General features: G+C 37.5%; 1 protein-coding gene and 1 pseudogene across 5 annotated transcripts in view; one reads left to right on the forward strand and one right to left on the reverse strand.

Moving 5' to 3' along the window:
• The window catches only part of LOC149847412 (TOM1-like protein 3), a 39771-nt gene extending 27323 nt beyond the window's left edge, over window positions 1-12448 (reverse strand). The window contains exons 1-5 of one of the 2 annotated variants that reach the window (XM_089997013.1): window positions 12323-12448; window positions 11076-11210; window positions 9461-9539; window positions 2826-2921; window positions 2613-2726 (exon numbers count right to left, since the gene is read on the reverse strand). In XM_089997013.1, coding sequence (XP_089853139.1) covers window positions 2613-2726; window positions 2826-2921; window positions 9461-9539; window positions 11076-11182 — 396 coding nt within the window. In that variant the 5' untranslated portion in view covers window positions 11183-11210; window positions 12323-12448. Of the gene's footprint in view, window positions 1-2612; window positions 2727-2825; window positions 3417-9460; window positions 9540-11075; window positions 11211-12322 lie in introns of those variants that run through there. The other variant, XM_089997014.1, reaches the window with a different exon arrangement.
• Window positions 12449-16238: 3790 nt separating this feature from the next.
• LOC149847413 (uncharacterized) lies at window positions 16239-21753 on the forward strand (annotated as a pseudogene). Of its 3 annotated transcripts, none has more exons than XR_016430380.1 (3): window positions 16239-16359; window positions 17405-21348; window positions 21549-21753. The product of XR_016430380.1 is annotated as an uncharacterized LOC149847413, transcript variant X2 (transcript). The 3 variants fall into 3 exon arrangements; XR_016430381.1 differs by lacking the exon at window positions 21549-21753 and adding an exon at window positions 17182-17291 and having other exon boundaries at window positions 16262-16359; window positions 17405-21441; XR_016430379.1 differs by lacking the exon at window positions 21549-21753 and having other exon boundaries at window positions 17405-21441.
• Window positions 21754-24806: the final 3053 nt, after the last annotated feature.

Raw genomic sequence — 24806 nt, forward strand, 5'->3', positions numbered from 1 at the left:
TCTCAAAGTCACATGATTGATTCGCTTTTCTGCATTCTAAGACTTAGAATAATTACTTAGACATTTAAGTGAAGCAAGGCATACAGTTCAATCCTTGGTTCGATTACTCGCGCCAGGAAAGGTTGAACCTTGTACCGACAAACGAGTCCCATTTCCTAATTTTTCCATATTTTCAAAACGGAGATGAGTTTTCAAAAAGTCAGTTGACTTGCGAAAGTAAAATTTTGCAATGATCATATATGAGATTGTCTACAAACATGATATCATCATATCTCTTTGCAGTAAATTGATTTCTTAACAGAATCCAACCAAACGTTGGTCTTGGCACTACCTAAAATGTGTATCTCACAATATATTGCAATCAAACTGGAAGCCTAAAACATGGGTTGGAACAGCTGCTCCCTGCCAAGGTCCACATCTGGGTAGCATAATGATTCTCAACAATTGTGAGATACCACCAAACCATACAGGTCTTGAATATCAAAAAGTTGTATTGCAGACAAAAAGGCAGAGTGCACATATCAATTCCATGGATATTAAGCATGAGTGTAAGCAAACAAAATCACATTCACTGCACATGTAACAAACAATTGCATCACAGAGATTAGCATAACAGATCAAAAACATTGACTCAAAGATATCTGTGAGACCCCATATGTTCCAACATTAACAAGGTCCAACGCTACCATTCTGAGCTGCTACAGATGCCCAGAAAAAAAAATCACTACTTGGAAATCTTTGCAAAAGAAATAGTTTAAACTTTAAAGTAAAAATACTGGAAAAAATAAAAGGATCTTGAAAGAGTTTGACAGAGTGTATGGAACTTCCTAGGCTAGCAAAACAATATTTTCAGAATAATTTTGGAACAATAGTTTTTCCATGCACGGGTATTCCCATTCTTCAACTGGAGTCCAGAAAATGCCTTCTATTACCATGCCATAGAAGAAATGGACCCCATTAAGAAATCAAAAACCATGATTTATCAAATTTGTCATTTAAGCTTTTTCTTCATACATTAGGCCCAATGACAGAAGGCAAGGAAAGAACAAGCCTCAAGAAGTCACAGTCGACATAAGGACTGCATTGCGAAGACAACAGAGAGCAATCGCTTATCAACAAATTAAATCAAATATCGTTCCAAAAGAAAAACTCAAGTACATCATTCACAAAATTAGGCATAATCACCAATATCAGTCTCAACAAATACTGGTGGTCTTCTTGGGAAACTCATAAGAAGATGGGATTTTTCAGGAAAATCTTGAGATATTTTTAAAAATTAAAAAAAACAAACTTCAAAAAATAAAAATAAAAAATGATCTTATTGTATACTTTTCTAATATTATGATGATTTCATCTTTTTGGCTTTTGTGAAAATTCCTGTTAGAATGCAATGTTTTTTGAAATATCATTGATACTGGTGACTATGACCTTGGCTTTTGTGAAAATTCCCTGTAGAATGCAATATTTTTTTAAATATCATCAATACTGGTGACCATGACCTTAGTGTGTCTTCAGATACCACCAGCGAGAACTCTCACCAGATCCACAATTCATGCATTTGCATGACTTGTGGAATCAGATTGAGAGTCCCATCAATTTCCTACAACTGGGATAAAATTAGACATTTCAATCAGGGCCTGTTTGTTTCATACAATTTTCATGGGAAATTGCTGAGCTGGCATACCTTTCCCACCACGAGTCAAACAAACATCAAATCATCATGGTGGGAAAGTGCCATCCTAGCACAAGTGGGCACCAGTTTTCCCCACCACCTACTACTTTTCATGTGAAAATCCTTCCATACCTCCCCCCATATGAAAGCATTCTCATGCGAAGGCTGAGCTGGCAGGATTTTTTAGAAATCCATGCCCTTTCTCACGAAAGGTCATTCCTTTCCATGGGAATGAAATAAACGGGCCCTCAGAGTGTCCCTTATGATCTTGATAGGCAACAACAAGGATTTTTAGGAATACTCATTAATGGGAATTCCATTTACCTTTACCATCTAATCATAACTCAGTTTCATGGTAGTTAAAAAGGCCATTTCGTCCACATAGCTTCAGTTCCTTTTTACCCTGTTGCTGGAAAAAGTTTTAACTCAGTGGTAGCATAATGCGCACAAAAGCATCTCTTAGGACATGGATCAAATTAATGCTTTTCAGATTCCTGTGTTGTTGACCCTTCACTTTCAAGGTGCCATGTTTATTGAACAATTTATCTGGAACAGACAACCAGGAAACTGGAACTTCTTCCTTTGAAACAAGAAGACAAATGATTTCTTGTTCCAACATCCAATTATAATAAAAAAAATGGCATCTAGAATTCCCTTTTATCTCCCAAATCTTGAGAGCATAATCATTGCACCATGGACAGGTAATTAGAAATGCAAAGTAGGTCTTTTCCCCTTGCTAATCACTAGCATGGAATACTAACAAAATTAAATGGGTGAGACTTCCAACAATTCCCACTTCATCCATAATTTCAAACCTCTGTTTCTCAACTGTGAAATTATTCTTAGTTCAACCTTAAATACAAGACAACTTCCATGAACCTTCAACAAGATATATAAAGAACTAAAAAAAGTGAGGATCCCTGTATCTAAGGTTCCATACCTTTAGTTCACTATAAGCAGCATAAAACTGCGGATACTTTCCACCATACCCTCCAAAAGCTTCCTGCCATGTGTCCAGAAGAAACAATATCTTCTCTCTTACAAGCAAATCTGGCTGCAGAACATTAAAAATTAAACAAAAGCATCACAATAATTTAAACAAAACAACCAAACATGGAAACATAAATCAAGTTTCAGTGGAACCATACACCACCTTCTTCTTAACTATTTTCACCATTTCAGGCAAAATTTCTCGCTCAATTTGCGAATGCACATAGTCTCCACAGTTCTTGCTAATTGTCTCCAGTACCTGCACCAGATATTTAGAGAAGTCATCCGCAATTTTAATGAGGAGAATCATCATACTGCACAGAAACAAAAAAGAAAAACCAGATAAATACAATGAGTTATTTATGAATATGTAATCAATACAATGTGGTCGATCTCTTAAGTAAAAGGATCTCCGCACTTTCAATACACTGCTCCCATCTTTTATGAACAACCAAATGCACCTTAGTATGTCTGTACTTTTATACTAGGAGGATTAACCAAGATAAATTAGATCCTAGAATCAAAGCATCTAACTTTATTGGCGCCTTACCCCTTAGAAGTGATGAAAATCTTATATCCCACCAATTAGAAGAGATGGCTCTGTAAAGATTCAAGGAGGCTTCAATCACGAACCAAAAAGTCCACCAATCTTCAACTTAAGTAGATAACAACAAAAAGTGTTCTCTAAGGAACATGCTTACAAAACCCACAAAGGTAACCACAAAAGTGTTCTAAGAGAACACACTCATAAATCCTACAAAGAGGATACACAATAAGCCACAATATAAAAAATATATTTTTATTCAATGGAATGAGTATGCAAAAGCATGATGTTACAAAGGGGATAACACCCATATTTATACACAAAAGGAGGAGAGAGTTGTAGAAAAGAGAGAGAGAGAGAGAACAACACAAAGTGGGATAGAAGCTCCCAACGGCTAGAAATTCTAGCCGTTGGGAGCAGTCAAATCAGTTTGACTCTCTCAACTAATATATTATATATGATAATATATATTACAAAAAGAAGTATACACATATAGTATGTATATACAAGTATATATATGCATATACATGTACATATACGTATATATAATACCATATACACAAATATATATATATATATATATACAATTTAACACTAAAAATAAGAAGAAGAAGAAGTTATAGTTATATAATTAGTTTTTCAGTTATACAATCAGTTTCTTAGTTACTGCTTTATAGAAGAAGAAGATAGTTACAGTTATATAATTAGTTGGAAGAAGATATAAAATTAGTTTTTCAGTTATACAATCAGTTTCTTAGGTATTGCTTCATAGGACATTATATTTTTCAGTTATATAATTAGTTTTTCAGTTGGACATTATATTTTTCAGTTATATAATTAGTTTTCCAGTTATGTAATCACTTTCTTAGTTACTTTTATATGTTAATCTCATATTTTTTAGTGCTTATTTGAGATTTTTTATTTCTTATTGGTTGTTACTTCATCAATAAAGTATTTATTTATTTATATATTTATATATTTATATATTTTTTTATAGTTTTTTTTAAGTTTTCAAAAAAAAATTTTAAGGCTTACGCTTTACGCCTCAATTTTTGCTGGAGCGCCTCGCTACGCCTCAACGCTTTTCACAACACTGGCTGCTGGCAATGTAAATAGCGCTTTTGTTGTCGCAGCACATCTTTGAAGCTCCTAGAATCTTAATTCCTATATCAGTCAGCAGTCTTCTCAACCACACCACATTCATTGGGGTAAAAGTCATGGCCCAATACTCTACTTCAGTTGAGAAAAGAGAGACTTTTTTGTTGTTTTTTGCACTTCCATGAGATCAATAATTCATCTAAGAAAACACAAAAATTAGTGGTTGAATGTCTATTATTAGAATTATCGCCCCAGTCTGCATCTATATATGCAAGTAAATCTAATGCAGAAGAGGAAGACATAAACAGGCTTTTAGAAATATAATTTTTAAAATATCTAATAATACACAAAACAACTCCCATATGAACAGTTGTATGTCCAACGTGTACTATATCAGGTCTAGTAATAGTCAAGCAAGAAATAGCTCTGATGAGCTGTCTATAAGGAGTTGAATCATCTAGAGTAATAACCTTCTTATAATCTGATATTACAGACCTGAGAACGATATCAAAAGCAAACTTAAACTAAGATAATAAATGCTCTCTAGGGGAATAAACAATTTCTATTCCTAGAAAGTAACATAGAAAACCCAAATCAATCATTTCAAAACTAGTTTTAAGAATATTTTTAATATGTTAAACTTTATGTGTGTCTCTTCCAGTGATTATCATATCATCAACATAAAAATGCATAATGACAAAACCTGCATTAGAATTCTTAACAAATAAAGCAGTGTCAGTCACACAAGATCTAAAGTCAATATTAAGCATAACATTATTAAATCTATCGTACCAAGCTTTGAGAGCTTGCTTTAAACCATATAATGCCTTATGCAGACAAAGAGTCTTGCCTTGAGGAAGACTCATACCAGGGGGTGCCTCCATGTAAACTTCTTCTATAAGATTTTCATTTAAAAAAGTGTTTTTAGCATCCATTTGGTATATAGACCAACTTTTAATTGAAGTCACTGCAATAAGAGTTCAGTGCAAAGGTTTTTTCATAATATATGTCATATTCTTGCAAATATTCCTTTGCAAGTAGCCTAGCTTTATATCGCTCAAGAGTTCCATCACTCTTGGGTTTTATTTTGTATACCCATCTACACCCTATGAGTTTCTTTCATGATAAAAGATTTTGAATACACTAAGTTTGAGCCCTTTCAAAAGCTTCAAGTTTCTACCCTCATAGCTTTAACCCATTCAGGGTCTTCTTTAGCCTGAGTGTAAGATGAGGGTTCTACATATGAATGAATTAAAGCTATGCACGCTTGTTATTTTGAACAAAAAAACTCATAGGATACAAATTTTGATGGGGGGTTTTATATTCTAGATGATTTCCTAATTTATAGTTCATCTTTATTAAGGTTAGAAAACTTTTCAAGTGCACATGGAGGATTTTGATTTTCCTGTCTAGAATATTGAATACAAGTTGAATCATTGTGGGCAATTCATCAAGACAATCAAAATCTCTAGATTCAATATCATTCTCTAAATCATGCTTGTAATCACAATTGTCAATATCTTGATTTGAAACAAGATCAAACAAAAAAGAGTACTTGACTACTTCCTTAAGTTTATCCTTATCAAAGAATTTTTCTTTTTCCAAGAAAGTTACATTTCTTAAGATGTATAATTTCTCATTTTTAGAATCATAACACTTATATCCTTTTTGGTTGTCGGCATAACCACAGAAAGCAATAAGTAGTATCTCTAGGAGAAAAATTTGTCATTCTTATTGGTTAAAATAAAATATTTGCAACCAAAAGTTTGCAATATGGAATAATCAAAGTTGAGTTTAAAGGGTTTATCAACCGGTGAAATATTGTGCAAAGAAGAAAACGGCACAGTCAAGACAACTTCTGCCCAAAAGACCTTAGGCACATAGTTAGCAATAAGTAAAGTCCTTGAAGTTTAAATAATGTGTCGATGCTTTCTCTCAGCTAAGCCATTTTGTTGTGGTGTGTGTGAACAAGATCTTTGATGTGTGATGTCATGTGAGTGAAGATCATTTTTAAATTCCCTTGACAAAAAATCTCTCCTTGAACCAGTACGAAATATAAAAATATCATTTTTAAATCTATTTTTGACCATCTTATGAAAATTTTGAAAATGGAAAAACACTTTAGATTTATGCTTAAGTAAATCCAACAATATATATTAAAGTCATCAATAAAAATAACATAATATGCATACCCACCTTTAGACACAACTGGTGTTTGACCCCAAACATCCAAATTAACCAACTCAAATGGCCTAAATGAAATAAAAGTGCTAGCTTTGAATGGCAATATTTTCATTTTTTCAAGTACACAATCTTCACAAGTGAAACCATTAATATTACAAATTTTTTTCAAACTTGGAAAATATTGTATTTTAGATACAGTAGGATGGCCTAATCTTTTATGCCACAAGTTTAAATCAATTTTTTGGACATTACAACAAAAGACATCTTTTGGTATCTCTAAAAAGTCCATAAAGTAGAGACCGCACTCTCTATGGCCTTGCCCAATCAGCTTCCCTGACTGATGATCCTGCATCAAACATTCATTTAAAGAGAATGAGACATTACAACCATAATCAAATATTTGGAATATGGATAAAAGATTTAAATTTAATTTAGGAATGTATCTATTTTTTGGAACAAGATTTTTTTTGGAGTTTGAAAGATTCTTTTCAAAACTTCATATTCCTTTGATTTCAAGAGGTGTACCATCGGTCGTAAAAACTTTTGACATACTTGAGTTGTTATAACATTCAGATAAAATAGCATAGTTTGGAATCATGTCAAAAGATGCACCGGAATCAAGAAGCCAATGAGTCTTACCGGGGTCAGAATAAAATGATACCACAACTCCAGATAAGGAAGATGATCCTCTAAGAGGCTTCAAATAATTGAGCTAGAGGCATGCTTCCAATAGATGATTCTTGGGATATGGGAATGTCCTTTGACTCTTGTGGAGAGCCAACCAAAGCAACCTTCTTATCAAATGTCCCTTTTAGTTTAGGACATTGGGGCTTAGTGTGTCCCGGTTCATGGCAAAATAACAAATAATTTTCTTTCTATCATAGTCATTTCCTTATCTTCTATAGTGAGGTAGTTTATATATACGAACATAGTTTTCCGGTCTAGAAACAGCCAAGATCGAGTCATCTTCACTTTTGCTTATATGTTTTTTCAATATATTTTCCTTCATGCTCAACTCTTATATAGTAACTTTAATAGAGGGAACTTTTCCTCAATGGAGAAGAATAGACTTCGTAGATTCAAATGTCGGTCTTACATTATTGATGAATTGGTAGAAATGTTCTGCATCTATTTGCCTTTGGCAAAGTTCTATATCTTCGGGACAATGCCATTTTGGCCCTAAGAGAGTCAATTCTTCCCAAAGTTCGGATAGGTCATTATAGTATTTTCTAATAGTTTGATCTCCTTGGACCATATTCCGAACTCTATCTTGCACATTGCATATATATGCAATATCTTTAAGAGAATACATTCTCTTAAGATAATCCCAAGCTTTGTTACCATGCTCAAATTTGGCAAGGTTTGAATATTTTTTAACATCTACACTACTAATAAGCAAGACATGATCTTGGCATGTCCTATCTTTCATTCCTTCCACTTCTTCTCATAAATGGTTATAGTCGTATCTCGTTTTCGGTTAGAAGCAAATCTTTCTCACCCTATACCTTAGTGAAAATTAGTTTAGGTTCTGGGTCGGATCCATCTACTAGTCCCCACAACCCTTTTCCCCAAATAAAGTGATTCATAATAGACGTCTATGTACAATAATTGAAATCATTGAGTTTTATGGGTTTAACGGTGACATTATCATTGTATCTATTTTTTACAAGGGCTAAGAGAAGAGAAGAGAAAAAGGAGATAAGAAAGAAGAGGCAATATGAGGAACATGAGCACTCCTCCACCAATGATTCACACTATCACTTGAAAACTTGCAAGATCACCAACACTTTGAAGAAGAGTCTTCAAATGATCTCCAATACTTCCAAGCTCTGATACCATCTAAAGAATCAAGGAGGCTTTAATCACGAACCAAAAAGTCCACCAATCTTCAACTTGAGTAGATAACAACAAAAAGTGTTCTCTAAGGAACACACTTACAAAACCCACAAAGAGAACCACAAAAGTGTTCTAAGAGAACACACTCACAAATCCCACAAAGGGGATACACAATAAGGCAGATGTTACAAAGGGGATAACACCCTTATTTATACACAAAAGGAGAGGAGAGAGTTGTAGAAAAGAGAGAGAGCAATACAAAGTGGGAGAGAAGCTCCCAATGGCTAGAAATTCTAGCCGGTGGGAGTAGTCAAACCAGTTTGACTGCGCCCAATGGCTAGAAAGTAGTCAAACTGGTTTGACTTGCTCCAATGGCTAGAAATTGGAGATAGAATTTCTAGCCATTGGGAGCAGTCAAACTGGTTTGACTTGCCCCAACGGCTAGAATTTCTAGCGGTTGGGAGAAAAGTCAAATCAGTTTGACTCTCCCAATAATATATTATATATAATAATAATATTACAAAAAGAAGTGTATACATATAGTATGTATATATAAGTATATATGTACATATACATGTACACAAACATATATATAATACCATATACACAGATATATATATATATATATATATATGTGCAATTTAACAGGCTCTATGTTAATATTATTTTAGAAAACAAACACATTTTTCCCTTTAAAAGATGCACCATTCAGGGCCAGGGAGAGGCAGAATATATTGGCATAAATCCAGTAGGTTCCCCTTCCAACAGAAGAGAATGACTTTCAGAAAAAGGAACAGACTTATGAATGGGAAGCCTCCGTCTTACTGAAGGCACGCCATCTTTCTAGCTCCGTGTGTGTACCAAATAAATACATCCTGAATATGTTTTGAAGAAAATAAAATCTTTTATACTTGAAATGCTAAAATACCTGATAATATTATCCCAAACAATCAAATGTAGCAGTACCTTTACATTTGATTTGCAAGTACCATTATGGTGGCCCAACTTAGCTAACCGGCTAAATGCAACATCCAACAAATTCAAAATTACACAAGGTCCTATTTTCTGGCCAATTAGAAGATAAGGTAAATAAATACTTCACTAGAGTACAAAAATAAAAGGAACAAAATACTCACAGTGAGAGCAAGAATCTGTATTTTAGGGTTTTTATTTCCAAGACGCTTCTTGATTGTTTTTATGGCATCTTTAGCCTGCCTGTAATCCAAAAAGAAAATTGTGTTCAAAGATATCAAATCTGTAACAGCTATTTTTACTGAGAACAAAGCAATGAAAGTGCAGAAAAATTCAAGTGATTGAACAAGAGAATAGGTAGCAGTGACAAAGAAACTACCTCTAAATAATCCAGATGAAATTTTGAATGATGTATAAGACTAATCTCAAGCAGTACACAAAAAATAGAAGAATAGAATAATAATCTCAAGCAGTACACAAAAAATAGAATAGAATAATAAAGAATTAGATAAGCTGCAGTTGCAACGAGTAACGAAGTACTGAACCGAAGTAACAAATAAAACCTCCCTTGAAGAGATGAGTAATTCCTGCCCTTCATCTTAAACAGCAAGGACAAGTAAATGAAAGTGTTCCAACATAGTTTTCAATGTTTATTGATCCCAGATACATTATAAGGAACTACTGGTTGGAGGCTCTTGAAATAACACGAAGTTAACACTCTCTTGCTTCATTTGCAGCAGGCCACACCAAGCCATAAAATGCCAAAAAGTTGCAGAATGTGGTCCAAGCAGAAGGTGTTGAAGAAAAGGAACCAAATGAGTGTTCTGTCTGTGTCTTGCATGCACTCACACGTGTGCCTGCACAAAAACATGCTACTAGATGTACAATTACTTGTATGTGTAATTTGATATTCTTTGGGATTGTTATTGTGCCCAGCAAAATTATGCAGGCCAAATATTCTTTAGTCAAAATGATGGGTTTATTATTAAATAAATTGAACATGTTTTGGCATCTGAGTATGTGTTTGTACATGTGAAAGCAATGAGGAAGCCTGTTTGATAAGTCGACTGGTGTCCAACATGGGATAAGATGAGAAAATAATGTTTGCGTCTGACCATTGCAAGATCCTTATACACCCAATAAAAGGTGAGATTTCTTGAATGCACATTGCACTGACTCATTTGCATTTAGCTAGATAATTTTTGCAGTAGATCAATATACTTGTGCTAAATCTTGCAACAAATACTGAATGGATCAGGTAAGTGCATATGTACACTGACAGATTTATCGACCCTTATGCCAATCACAACTAAAATAATACCTTAAGAAAAAATTAGTAAGTGTATGCAACAAAAAATAAAGCAAGTTCTTCATAATACAGCAACCCCACTCAGCTCAAGCAAGATAACAAAACAGTTAACCATGATCAGGAAGATATCCGATATACAAGGGCTGCAAAACCCATGATTTATTCACCTACCAAGAACTAAACTGCTACAAGTAAAATGACAATTCGTATATGATTCTAACTTTAGATGAAAAACAAATCATCAAGCTCAATGAAATGTTTAAAAATCATACAACAACAAGCTAGACCACTAAAACTAAAATGTGAATTAGGTAAGTAATTCTAACTTCTTGCAAAGAACATGATGAAGAGCCAACAAATTCAAAGAGTATCCTCTAAAAAACATAGCAAGCAAATTGAACATGTATGCAATATAACAAGATCTCACACAGTATACTTCCAAGAGATATATAGGTGTTAGGAGTTAGTACCCTGGATCCGAGTTGATTATATCACAGATCTCAATGTTTATTGCCCAATCAGGACCAATCAGCATGTCATTGATTGCCCTTTCGATGAATGACACAACGGTCGACATACTTCACCCACCAATTGATGTATCGCCCCTTCATAAAAGAGCATCCAAAATCCAGAATAGCATCAGTCAACAAAAAAACAAATTTGAGCAAAACATGCATAATTCTTCTAGCCTTTCCATGAAAAAATGAACAAGCAAGGGAAAGCTTTAAAGTTTTTAAAGTTTTTTAAGTTATTCAAAAGAAATTGCCAACAAACAGACGAGCCAACATGTGCAGGAGTCCAAGACTAAAAAACCAAGGATGACAAGGAAGAGGCTTCTTCTTCATAATCATAGGATTGGCTCATACTGAACCAATCATGAACATGATTTTCGAATTAACAAACTATGATGTGGTCACTCATAACCAACAAGATCAAACGTTGACCACCATGACAAACAATGGCTTTCAAGCAAGCAAAACCATATTATAACTCAACAGCAAACAAGAGTATATCCAAGCCCAACTGATCATTTATGCAAATGCCTACCCATGCCCAACTGATCATTTGTGCAAATGCCTACCCATGCCCAACTGATCAGGCTTCAGAAGCATGGAATGGCTCGCATCAAACCAACTAATCTCAATATTCAAACAAGATGGGCCAAGTCTACCACGCAGCAACCAACAATAGAATCCACCAACGTCACAAAACAATTTTAACCCATTAAGCTCAAGAAAAAAAAACAAAATCAATCATGCGTTGCTCATAATCAATTGATAGACAACTTGGCTGAACTTTTGTACCATGAAAATGCAACTGCACCAACAAAGTAAGCAAGAAGAAAGATCAACAGAAAAAAACCATCAATCCCATCATAAGCAGGCATACATGTACAAAAAAAACATGCATGGAAATGGAATTTCTTGATCAGAAACAGAACTAAAACATTGGAAAACTCTCAAGAAACGAACGATTGGATATTCTAAACAAGAAGAAAAACCATGACCAATCTGTGATTTTTCACCTTTTTCCCACCTTTTAGCACAGTTTTTTGAGGAATTCACAATGAAATAGTGGATACCCAATTGAGATAGGAACCCAATGAGTCCAGAACCCCTTTTCTTTCAATTGGAATCGGAAGGACTGGTTTTTCTTGTACAAACCATCAAAAGATCAACAGAAAAAGGCTCGGAGAATGGGATGATTGGGAGAGTACCTGAAGAATTCACCAAATGGGCAACGCGGAATCTCGTCTAACGGCAAGGAATGAATACAGAGGAGGCGTTCTACACACGGTCGCCTCGTTCGATTTCTTCGTCGCTATGTCGGCTCTCGGAGATTCTTTCCAAACTGGAGGACCTCTCTGAAATTTATCTGAATTTTTCTTTTCCTTCCCTTCGAGGGAACAGTCACATTCATCCCTCACTTTTTATTAAAATAACTAATATATCCCCCTCTGTTTTTAAGGGAACCAAAAATATTTAACATGTTTGGATTGGACCCAGTTCGGGTCTGTTCATGTGTGACACTAGGTAGTGTGTCAACGGATCTGATTTACCCGGACTCGAACCGGATCAAAACCTATAGGGTCTGGGTATAATGACAAATAAGAAGACTCCATTAAGAACCAGGTCCAGACCCAAAGATCCAATTAATACATGGACCCAAGTATAATTTGTGAAATTTTATATCAGACCCGGACCTGACCTGAGTTTGGATTAATACCCACAAATTTTCAATGTAAAAATGATAAAAATTATTATTTTATCAGGTATGATTCGGGTCTGGTTTTTTCATGTAGTTCTTATCATATCTGCAGAGCCGGACCTGTAAAGAGGCCAATGAGGCTTGGGCCTCAGGCCCCTGAGCTCAAAAAGATTTTAGGGGCCCATTGTTTGGGTAGTTTATATAAATATTTTATATATTTTTATTTAATATAATATAAATATTTGGAATATTATATTTGTTTAATGCGAATGCAAATTTTATTGATATTTTGATTCTTTAAAAAAAAATAGGAGGCACTGCCACCGAACTCCTACTATTAATAGGGGGCCCATTTTTTCCCTCCGCCTCAGGCCCCATAAAACACAGGTACGGCTTTGCATATCTGGGTATGGTTGATCTTATATTTGACCCGATTAGACACAGGTACGAACCCGATATCATGCCCAAAATTTGGTTTCACCTGGGTCCTAACCAAACCCAACCTGTTGACACCCCTAACACTAGGTCAGCCATTTGGGCATGGTTTCATTTAGGGATGGCAGTGGGGCGGGGTGGGGGACAAGGTCTCCACCCCCTCCCCGGCGGGGATGGATTTTAACCTCCTTCATCCAGGGATGGGGGCGGGGATGAGGTGGGGATTGTGGTGGGGACGGGGCGGGGAAAAGGGTACGTCCATCCTCGCCTCCATCCCTGAACGGGGATGGATTTTAACCTTCGTCCCCGCCTCCATCCCCATTTCATACCCTTCATCCCCTGTCCAAACGGAGCGGGGCGGGGGCCCGCTTTCCCCCGGTCCACTGCCATCCCTAGTTTCATTAAGTGAAGATTCTCAACCATGTTTGATTGATTAGCCGGAGTTGGACAATTTGTAGATGAGAATATTACTAAATGGATCCAAACTAATGTTGTCAGTACGAGAACCAGACCTGTGTCGTTTGGCCAATGATTCAAGTGAATCTGCCGATGCCGATTCTCAAGTGAATTGTTCTGCATTGACCAAAAAATAATAATAATAAATATATTACATCTCAATCAAAACATGACAGGTGTTAAAGCTATTAAAAATAATTTTAAACTATTTTTTACATTTATTAAAAGTAGTCAATTCAGGTCAGTATCGATTTTGTGGCGATACGTTACATATAGGCCGATTCAGGCCCGATGCTAACAACACTGATCCAAACCAACTCGCCCATTTCAATTCCATTTATACTAATGGCATTTATTATTTTTTTGTTAGGTCAAGGAAAAACTTACCACGCATTGACAAGCCTACGATTACAAAAACTCTTGAGATGTCATTTATCCACTAGTGAGTAGGGGTGTCAACGGTCCCGTCTGGTTTGGACCCAGGTGGAACCAAACCTGACCCTGATTTTTGGGTATGCTATCAGGTCCAGACCTGGGTTTAATCAGACCCATAATAAGAGAAACCATACCCGAACCCGATAAGAACTACATGAACCAGACTTGGGTCATAGTAAAATAATATTTTTTATCATTTTTACATTGAAAATTTGTAGGTCTTAATCGAAACTAGATTCGGGTCTAGGTCTGGTATAAAATTTCAAAAACTATACCTGAATTCATGTATTAATCAAACCTTTGAGTCCGGACTCGGATCTTAATCGGGTCTTTTTATTTATCACCATACCCGGACCCTATAGGGTTTGGTATGAATCGGGTCCAGGTAAACCCAAGCCGTTGACACACCTAATTTCAACCATATTCGGTATCCTTTACCCACCAAAGAATACACCCAGATTCGACCTTGTGCCAGGGGATGCCTTGCATGGGTTTCGAGTCATGTTTGTCCCATGTCAAGTGACAAACTATGGTCGTCCTAGGCTGTGCTAGCATCATGTCCACCCCTAGTGAAAGATTTTTAACATTAAAAAGCGATAGCATTAAATCAAATTGGATTTTGACCTTAGAACTCTAATCCCATGACATGAGAAATTTGGTTTTATAAGAATTTAAAAAGTAATATACAAGAATAAATTACAAAAACTGCACAAATTATCAGTTTTTTTTTAAAAAACAACTCAAAATTTTAATTATAGATTCAATTGCCTAACTTTCTAATAAAAAACAATGTTTTTTTTTGTTAACAAAACAACTTATATGATTTTAATTGGGCCCAACATTTATGGGGTCTCGGACTGTACAAGACAGCCTGAACCGAGCCCATCTTGGGTCTAGTACCCGACCCAAAGTCCACCTCTCTCTCTCTCATATTGTGGGTAAGGGTGTCAACGGGTTTGGTTCCTATTCAGGTAGAATCAGAATCAACTTGATTTGAGATGGTGGTATCAAGTCCTTATTTGGGTTTAATCAGATCCACCATGAGAAAAAACATACCTGAATCCTATAAAAATTACATGAACCAAACCAGGACCGTACACAGTAAACTAATATTTTTATCATTTTTACATTGAAAATTTGTGGATCTTTATCCAAACTTGAGTTGAGCCTAGGTCTGGTATGAAATTTCATAAACCATACCTGGCTGCATATATTAATAGGACCTTTTGGGTCCAACCCAGATTTTAATCGGTCCTTGTTATTTATCACCAAACCCAGACCCTATAGGGTTTGGTAGGGGTCGGGCTCGGGTCAAACTCGACCCATTGACACCCCTAATTGTGAGTGGGTGTGTGAATCAAATAAGCATACATCAGATATTTAGATCCAACCCTTCTTGAATGAGATTTTATTAGTTGGGCGATAATTTTGCATTTTATTTTTGAAAAAAGTTTGTTGGAAAGCATTTCATAAGAAAATTGCTTCATCTTGGGGCACATTTGAAAGCAAAAAAGATGTACCAAAAGTGATGCACAATGAAAATTTCTGTAGGGATTTTCGCTGAAAGAGTTTTTTGAAAAAGTAAACTTTTTTATAAGAAACATTCCTCCAAGACAAATGTTTCTTAAAAAATAAAATTTATTTTTACACTCTCTACCACCCTATCTCACCACCACCACCCACCATATCACCATCCTCTTTCTCTCTTTTACTTTTTTATATTTTTCTGCTCTGTCTTTCTCATATTAAGCAAACAGGTTAAAAGCTTTCTTTTGAAAAACTTTTCTTATCAAAAACTCTCATAGGCATAACTTTTTTCTCCCACGAGAGTTTTTCTCTCTTCCAAACGAGCCTTTGGCATTGAAAATGACATTAGATGCCAACAATTTATTTGCTCATGAGATCAGGAACCGCATCTTGAGATGGACGGCCGTGGCGGCACCGCTGTTCCTTTCATTGACCAATCATGTGCGTCCATACGAGGATGGACGGTTCCCGTTCACTTAAATAACCACCTTTGACGCAGGGCCCACGCGCGAATCAAGCAGGTGGGGATAATTTTCTCTAGAAAATGGTGGGGGGGGTACGAAGTAACCCACAGCCTAAGGGAAGCCATCGTTGTCTCTGCCAAAGGGAAGCCATTGCTGCTGGCCGGAGTCTGGTCACCGGATATATTCTCCCGTCTCCTCCACCTGCGTCTCGCGCCCCCACAGCCGATCGGTGAGTCTCTCTCTCTCTATAATTTCTCTTGTTTCTTCTCAAACCTCAGCTTATTATCTGTTTCATCGTTATGAGGTGTACCTTTTTCTATCTACTAACGAATTTTCGGCCAGAAATTAGGGTTTGGATCTGGACAGTCTGATGATTCTTTTGTTGTTGTTCGATCTGATTCTGTGGAGGTGCTTGTGTAGATGACCCTCTCAGATCATGTTTTGGTGAAAACAGGATTTTGATTCGCGCTTTTTTCTGAGGTTTATGAATGGGAGTTAGGGTTTTAGGTTTGTAAATGATAGTTTTTGGATCCGATGTCTTCTTCTTAACATATTTCTTTTTCTCTTTTTTACGCTCTTGTGTATGTGCAGTTCCTCTAATACGTCATCGTTTCGGATTACTGTGGCGGCGTTTGAGCCATATTATTTACTTTTTTTTTGCTGTTCGGCTTTGATTTGAGTGGTTTGTGTTTTCTATGGATGAAGCTATCCATTTCATCGTCCGTTTTATGGTCATCAGGGTTTATAACTGAAACATGGGGTTATTCCTCAGGAGAGATTTCATGTAAAACTTTGATGTTGTGAGAATATGGTTTTTAGAATCCAGAAAAGGGGCTTTTGATCTCTTATATCATATGAAAACTCATTTCTCGGTTTTATTTTTTCTTATTCCTGGGAGTTTTCTTTTCAGCCAACAATACTTTAGATTTGATGAGGATAACAAATTTGATTTCTTTTAAGTGTTTTCTTCATTTTAAGTCTGAAATTTATAGAGTATTTGGCTGTTAGTAAATCTCTGATTTTGAATTTTAACAATGATTTATTCTTTCAGGTAACTGACCCATGAAAGTGACATTGCATGAATGGGATGGTTTCAAATCTGATAAATTTTTCTTGTGTATGCATTGACTTGCTTAGCGCTTAACACGGCATCTTTGTGAGGTTCACCTTGGATGCGTCTTTCTTTCTCATGCTATGGATTGATTACTAGTTGTAGCTTTCTGTACCCTTTCTGGGATTACTCTTCTTAACTTAACCGTTGTGGGTTTATGCAGATTGAGCTTGGTGTTTCAAAGGTTGAGGATTCTGACATTTTTTGTAAGGAAAGATGGAGACAATAGATGCAGACATAGCTAGGCTTCAAGAAGAGAGAAGGAAGAAAGAGCAGGAACTCGCATCTCTTACTGAGGTCACTTTTGATGCTGATCTCTATGGCGGTGGGAATAGGTTTGACGGGTATGTGCAGTCTATCCCTGTTAATGAGGAAGACGAAGACCAGGATGCTATGGAGAGAGAAATTGCTAAGAAACTGCCATCTTACACTGCACCCAAGTCCATAATGAAGGAGATACCCCGAGGTGCTGGAGAAGATGATGATGGCTTTGGGTTTAAGAAACCACAGAGGATAACTGACCGAGAAGATGAGTACAGGCAGAGAAGGCTCAACAGAGTCATCTCGCCTGATCGTAATGACCCTTTTGCTGATAATACCCCCGACCCCAATAAGAGGAGCTATGCTGAGGTTATGAAGGAGGAGGTTCTCAAGAGAGAGAAGGAAGAAACTTTAAGAAGGATTGCAAAGAACAAACAAGAAGAAGAGGAAAGGAGAAACACAGAAAAGGAAAGAGAGGCCTCTACAGTGAGTGCTCCAGCCCAAAAGAGGAGGAACAGATGGGATCAGTCTCAGGAATCAGACAGCAACAAGAAAGCCAAAACATCTGATTGGGACTTGCCTGATTCTACCCCAGGAATCAGTCGTTGGGACGCAACGCCAACTCCTGGGAGGTTGGAAGCAGCAACACCATCTATTGCAAGGCGCAATCGGTGGGATGAGACTCCTACTCCTGGGCGCTTGGCAGATGCAGATGCCACACCTCTTGGTGGGGTTACGCCCGGTGCTACGCCAGCAGGTATGACATGGGATGCCACTCCTAAGCTTGGTGGGTTGGCAACTCCGACACCCAAGCGACAGAGGTCTCGTTGGGACGAGACACCAGCAACCATGGGTAGTGCAACACCTATGACCGGTGCTGCAACACCCGCTGCAGCATATACACCGGGTGTTACACCTGTTGGTGGTGTTGATCTTGCAACCCCTACTCCTGGAGCTATCAATTTGCGAGGTGCTCTAACTCCTGAGCAGTATAACTTACTTAGATGGGAGAAGGACATAGAAGAAAGAAACCGACCATTGGCAGATGAAGAATTGGATGCTATGTTTCCTCAAGAAGGTTACAAGATTTTAGAACCTCCGGCATCTTATGTGCCCATTAGAACTCCAGCAAGGAAACTTCTTGCGACTCCTACTCCTCTTGGCACTCCTTTATATACCATTCCTGAGGAAAATCGTGGGCAGCAGTTTGATGTTCCTAAAGAAGCTCCTGGAGGTCTGCCTTTTATGAAACCAGAGGACTATCAACACTTTGGTGCACTTTTGAATGAGGATGATGAGGAAGAGCTCTCACCAGAGGAGCAGAAAGAGCGAAAGATCATGAAACTACTGCTCAAGGTTAAGAATGGAACACCACCACAAAGGAAAACAGCACTGAGACAGTTGACAGACAAAGCTCGTGAACTTGGTGCGGGCCCTCTCTTCAATCGGATTCTACCATTGCTTATGTCACCCACCTTGGAAGATCAGGAGAGGCACCTTCTAGTTAAAGTTATAGATAGGGTTCTTTATAAATTGGATGAGCTGGTCCGTCCCTTTGTTCACAAAATCCTGGTGGTGATTGAGCCACTGTTGATTGACGAAGATTACTATGCACGTGTAGAGGGAAGAGAGATTATTTCGAACCTCAGTAAGGCTGCTGGTTTGGCCACCATGATTGCTGCAATGAGGCCTGATATTGATAATATTGATGAGTACGTTAGGAACACAACTGCAAGGGCATTTAGTGTTGTTGCATCAGCACTGGGAATCCCAGCGCTCCTCCCATTTCTGAAAGCTGTTTGTCAGAGTAAAAAGTCCTGGCAAGCTCGGCACACTGGAATTAAGATTGTGCAGCAGATTGCTATTCTGATGGGGTGTGCTGTCCTTCCACATCTTAGATCTTTGGTTGAAATCATAGAACATGGTCTCAATGATGAAAACCAGAAGGTGAGAACCATTACTGCTCTTTCACTTGCAGCTCTTGCTGAGGCAGCTGCACCATATGGAATCGAGAGTTTCGATTCTGTATTGAAACCTCTGTGGAAAGGTATTCGCTCCCATAGGGGCAAAGTTTTAGCCGCTTTTTTGAAGGCTATTGGATTTATCATTCCACTTATGGATGCCATGTATGCAAGCTATTACACGAAGGAAGTGATGGTGATATTGATTCGTGAGTTCCAATCACCAGATGAAGAAATGAAGAAGATAGTGTTGAAAGTTGTCAAGCAGTGTGTCAGTACTGAGGGAGTGGAAGCAGATTACATTCGGACAGAAATATTGCCAGAGTTCTTCCGCAATTTCTGGGTTAGAAGGATGGCTCTGGATAGGAGAAACTACAGGCAGCTGGTGGATACCACAGTGGAAATAGCAAACAAAGTTGGTGTTGCAGATATAGTAGGTAGGATTGTTGAAGATTTGAAAGATGAAAGTGAGCCATACAGGCGAATGGTGATGGAAACCATAGAGAAGGTAGTTGCTAACCTTGGTGCTTCAGATATTGATGCACGCTTGGAAGAACTTCTTATAGATGGTATACTGTATGCGTTCCAAGAACAAACAAGTGATGATGCTAATGTCATGCTTAATGGGTTTGGTGCTGTGGTGAATGCCCTTGGGCAGAAGGTCAAACCTTATCTGCCACAGATATGTGGTACCATCAAGTGGCGCTTGAACAACAAGAGCGCAAAGGTCAGGCAGCAAGCTGCTGATCTTATTTCACGAATTGCTGTTGTTATGAAGCAGTGTCATGAAGAACAGCTGATGGGTCACTTGGGTGTTGTGCTTTATGAGTACTTGGGAGAAGAATATCCTGAAGTTCTTGGGTCGATACTGGGTGCGCTTAAAGCAATTGTCAATGTGATTGGTATGACAAAGATGACACCCCCTATCAAGGATCTTCTCCCTCGATTAACACCCATTTTGAAGAACAGGCACGAGAAGGTGCAGGAAAATTGTATTGACCTTGTTGGTAGGATTGCTGATCGTGGAGCCGAGTTTGTGCCAGCAAGAGAGTGGATGAGGATTTGTTTTGAGCTTCTTGAGATGTTGAAAGCCCATAAGAAGGGGATCAGGAGGGCGACTGTCAACACATTTGGATACATTGCAAAGGCAATTGGGCCACAGGATGTGTTGGCAACGCTTTTAAACAATCTAAAAGTTCAAGAGCGCCAGAATCGTGTTTGCACAACGGTTGCCATAGCTATAGTAGCAGAAACATGTTCTCCATTTACCGTTTTGCCTGCATTGATGAATGAGTACCGTGTCCCAGAGCTTAATGTGCAAAATGGTGTTCTTAAGTCTCTGTCTTTTCTCTTCGAGTACATTGGGGAGATGGGCAAGGACTATATATACGCTGTGACTCCACTTTTGGAGGATGCGCTCATGGACAGGGATCTGGTCCACAGGCAGACTGCTGCTTCTGCTGTCAAGCATATGGCATTGGGTGTGGCTGGTTTAGGTTGCGAAGATGCGCTTGTACATCTCTTGAACTATGTGTGGCCCAACATATTTGAGACATCACCTCATGTAATAAATGCTGTAATGGAGGCGATTGAAGGCATGCGAGTAGCCTTGGGCCCAGCAGTTGTTCTGAATTACTGTCTTCAAGGGCTATTCCATCCAGCAAGGAAGGTGCGGGAAGTGTATTGGAAGATCTACAACTCCTTGTACATTGGCTCTCAGGACGCTCTTGTAGCAGTTTATCCCATCCTGGAAGACGAGGCCAATAACGTTTTCAGCAAACCTGAGCTGATGATGTGGATTTAGGTGTCTATCACGATAGTAGTTCCATGATTACATCCTGTGTATCAGGGATGGTAGTTTGTTGCCCTTGTTCCTGTGAAGCAGGTACTGATAGTGATTGACATGTTTTAACATCTTGTTTTGTGAATATTACTAGTGTAGTAGACATATTGCATCCAAGATGATATGTGCTTCAACTTTTACATGAGCAAGGTGGGAAGAGTGATGTAGTTTCTACCTTTGTTCCTGTGGAGCAGGTACTGATAGTGATTGACATGTTTTAACATCTTGTTTTGTGAACGTAGGCATATATTGCATCCAAGATGATATGTGCGTCAACTTTTGCTTGTGCAAGGTGGGAAAAGTGATACGCCCATGGAGAACTTGGTTGTGAAAAGAGTAGTATTACAAAATGTTAGGCAAGTGAAGTGTTTCTGTGGAAATCAAATTCACCTTCCTTTCTTGTATTTGAAATTTTCACATGTTAATGACTAAGCATTCTTGTAAAAATGGATTGGAACGCTTCTGGAAAGTAAGTTGCCGGGGATAAACCAAAGGGGTTTCCCGGTAGCGTATGCTTCACTCTGACCTTCCCATTTCCATCCGGGTATGAAACCGACATCTATGGTCATGCTCTGATCAGACTTGCAGATAGGATGGACCTCCCCGTCGCCCGAAGAACGGGTCGATTGAGTGATGTTCGAAGTGATTGCCCCGGATAGTGTGAAATAGATTGGTACTTTTTCCCATCGTTGTTGTTGTGTTGATACTGATGAGTCTGACATGGTTCTTGTGAGAGGTCCAGTAAGCTTTTAAGGCCAGGCCCAGTGCAAGGGCTAGTTGTTTGGCATAAAATGTGTAGCACCATTGTCTTGTGTTGAACCGGTCCAGAGAGTTCCAAAATGATGTCAGGGAAAAAAAAGGTTGATTGAGAACGGGATGTGTTGACTACTCGTACATTCGGGTGGTGATGTAAAGGGAAAATCTATATCACGAGAAATAGCCTTGCAGAGATATAGCTGATACTGAATGCTAGAACTAGGGGTGTTAATGGGTCGACCTGACCTATACCATACCCTATATGGTTAGGGTTTGGAGATAAACAAAAAAGTCCAATTAGAATCTCGGTCAGACCTGAGGTCCGATTAATATATGGATCTGGGTATGGTTTGTGAAATTTCATAACAAACCCAGGCCCGACCCAAGTTCCAACTAGGATCCACAAATTTTCAATGTAAAAAAAATAACTATTATTTTGTCAGGTATTGACCTGGTCTGGTTCATGGAATCCTTATAAGATCCGGGGGTGATTTCTCTTATGGTGGATTCCATCATCTCAAATCAGGCTTGGGTTTGATTTCACCTGGGTCCGAACCAAACCTGGCCCGTTGATATCCCTAGCTAGAACCAATACCAAAGAAGTAAACCAGAAAAAGAAGCCAAAAAGAAGCCTTGATTATATGGCCTCATGGAATTTAAAAAGCCTCTCCCCTCGCATTCACGAAGGTCTAAACAATTAAGTCGGAAACTGTAAGCATACGCTGCATCAACTTGGTCTGATTACATAAGATATTCCTAGCAGCTACGAGAAAAATGTAAGTAAAATCTCTTAAGTTCAATATTTCAAAAAAATATGGCTGAAATGGACCCAATAAATATCCAAGCAATATCTAGTTTTAAAAAATTTAGTAAGACATGGCATCCGAACTTGCAAGAGTATACTGGTCAATATATTTGCCCTCCTCTAGAAAGAATTGGTAAGCCCAAATCTGATTCATTTGTTTATATTCAAGGAATAAAAAGCGATTTTATTAAACCATTTAGGTCCCCACTGGAGCACGGGTGTGTCCGTAGCTTTCAGAGGTGGGTCATGTAAGGCAGGGTGGTCGTGGAGCCCTCGCCCCACTCCAGGTTTTCCTCGCTTTGGTGAGAGTTCTTAGTCATTCAAAAATTAAACCATTTAGGTAGCAATACTGAAAAGCCACAGGAAAAAAGAACATTGAGAAGATACACGAATCCTAATTATCCAATATGATTCATTCCCATCCAGATCAATACTCCAATTTTAAATCTGATTCCTTTATATATATATATATATATATATATATATATATATATATATATATATATATATATATATATATATATATATATATATATATATATATATATATATATATATATATATATATATATATATATATATATATATATATATATATATATAATTTAGGTATGCATTATGTCAACAATTATTAGACTATAAATATTTTATAGAAAGAACACACAGAAAGTCATAGTGCAAATTAAAATACAACAAATGTATCCTTATTATTTATAGAATTACAAGTGTCCTCATGTGGCTGACATAATTTTAAATTTTTTTAGGGGAATAAGTTTGTGGTGAATGTGATGACCTCCATAGATGAGTTACGAGTACATAGACATAGATATACAGATGTAGATTACTTAATTGCATATTTTTTAATGAAGGTTTCGCGTATGTGGTAACTTGAATTTTTATATTATTGGACACATGCTTTGGATAACTTGGCTAACCTCTTGGCCTGCTTAAGGCAATTCCATTCATGTTTCAGTTATTGTGATTGTCATTTTTATTTGGGTATTGCATTGAATAGATTTTTCTATTTTACCATGATGCAAGGTCCTAATGATGTTCCTCATAGCTTGTAACAGGATTTCAATAAGTTTATTGCATGCCTACAAGATAACAGTAGCAAGCAAAGATGGTTGACTGCAGTTCAATATGTTCAGAATCTTTAGCCACCGCTCATTTCCTCAAAGAGTTCTATATTCTAAACTACATAATCGACTCTGAGGTCAGCATCCAGTCCAGAGTTTCTGAAAGCTTCATATAGGTGGTAAATGTGCTTTCCAAAAGCTCTCTTTGGAAGCGCAAAACTCTTTGCTTCTGAAACTTAATGTGAATCTTAATTCTCTCATGCTTCTCTTATGCTTCTCAGTTCTCACCCATTTTTCTCTCTTTCCTGCATGCTTCTTATCTGCTTCTACCACGTTTGTCATGTGCTTTCTTTCACACTTTTCATTCATGTATTTTCTCTAACTTGGCAATCATCATTTTTAGATTTTGAGAAGAATTTAGTTCTTACACTATAAAATCATGAAATTTAAGAATTTTAGTTTTAGTTTTTACTCTCTTCACGCTCAATTAGTATTTTGTTTCTCATTCAATCTCATATCACTTTCTTTTTATTCATATTTTTTCTTTTAAATTGATTCCTCATTTCCTGCTTATAAATTTTAAAATACCTTGCTTCTCGCTCCTGCTCCTGCTTCTGCTTCTGCTTCTGCTTTCTAGCCTGGTAACCTTGATTCAGTCATACAATTTAGCGACTCCAAAAGTGAAGGTCAGCTTGGTGGGGACTTAACTCAACTTAAGTGAGTTTGAGTTAGCTGGCTGCATTGGCATTTGCTGAATATAAAGTCTTTTGAAACTCAAAAAAAGCAAGTTGAACAAGTAGGAGACGGTTTCTTCCTAAACATAAGAAAGAGATAAAAAGGATGATCTAGCTAAAAAATAA

This window comes from Nuphar pumila, chromosome 2, assembly GCF_984573655.1.
Source record: "Nuphar pumila chromosome 2, dmNupPumi1.hap1.1, whole genome shotgun sequence".
In the NCBI taxonomy this organism is placed as follows: domain Eukaryota; kingdom Viridiplantae; phylum Streptophyta; class Magnoliopsida; order Nymphaeales; family Nymphaeaceae; genus Nuphar; species Nuphar pumila.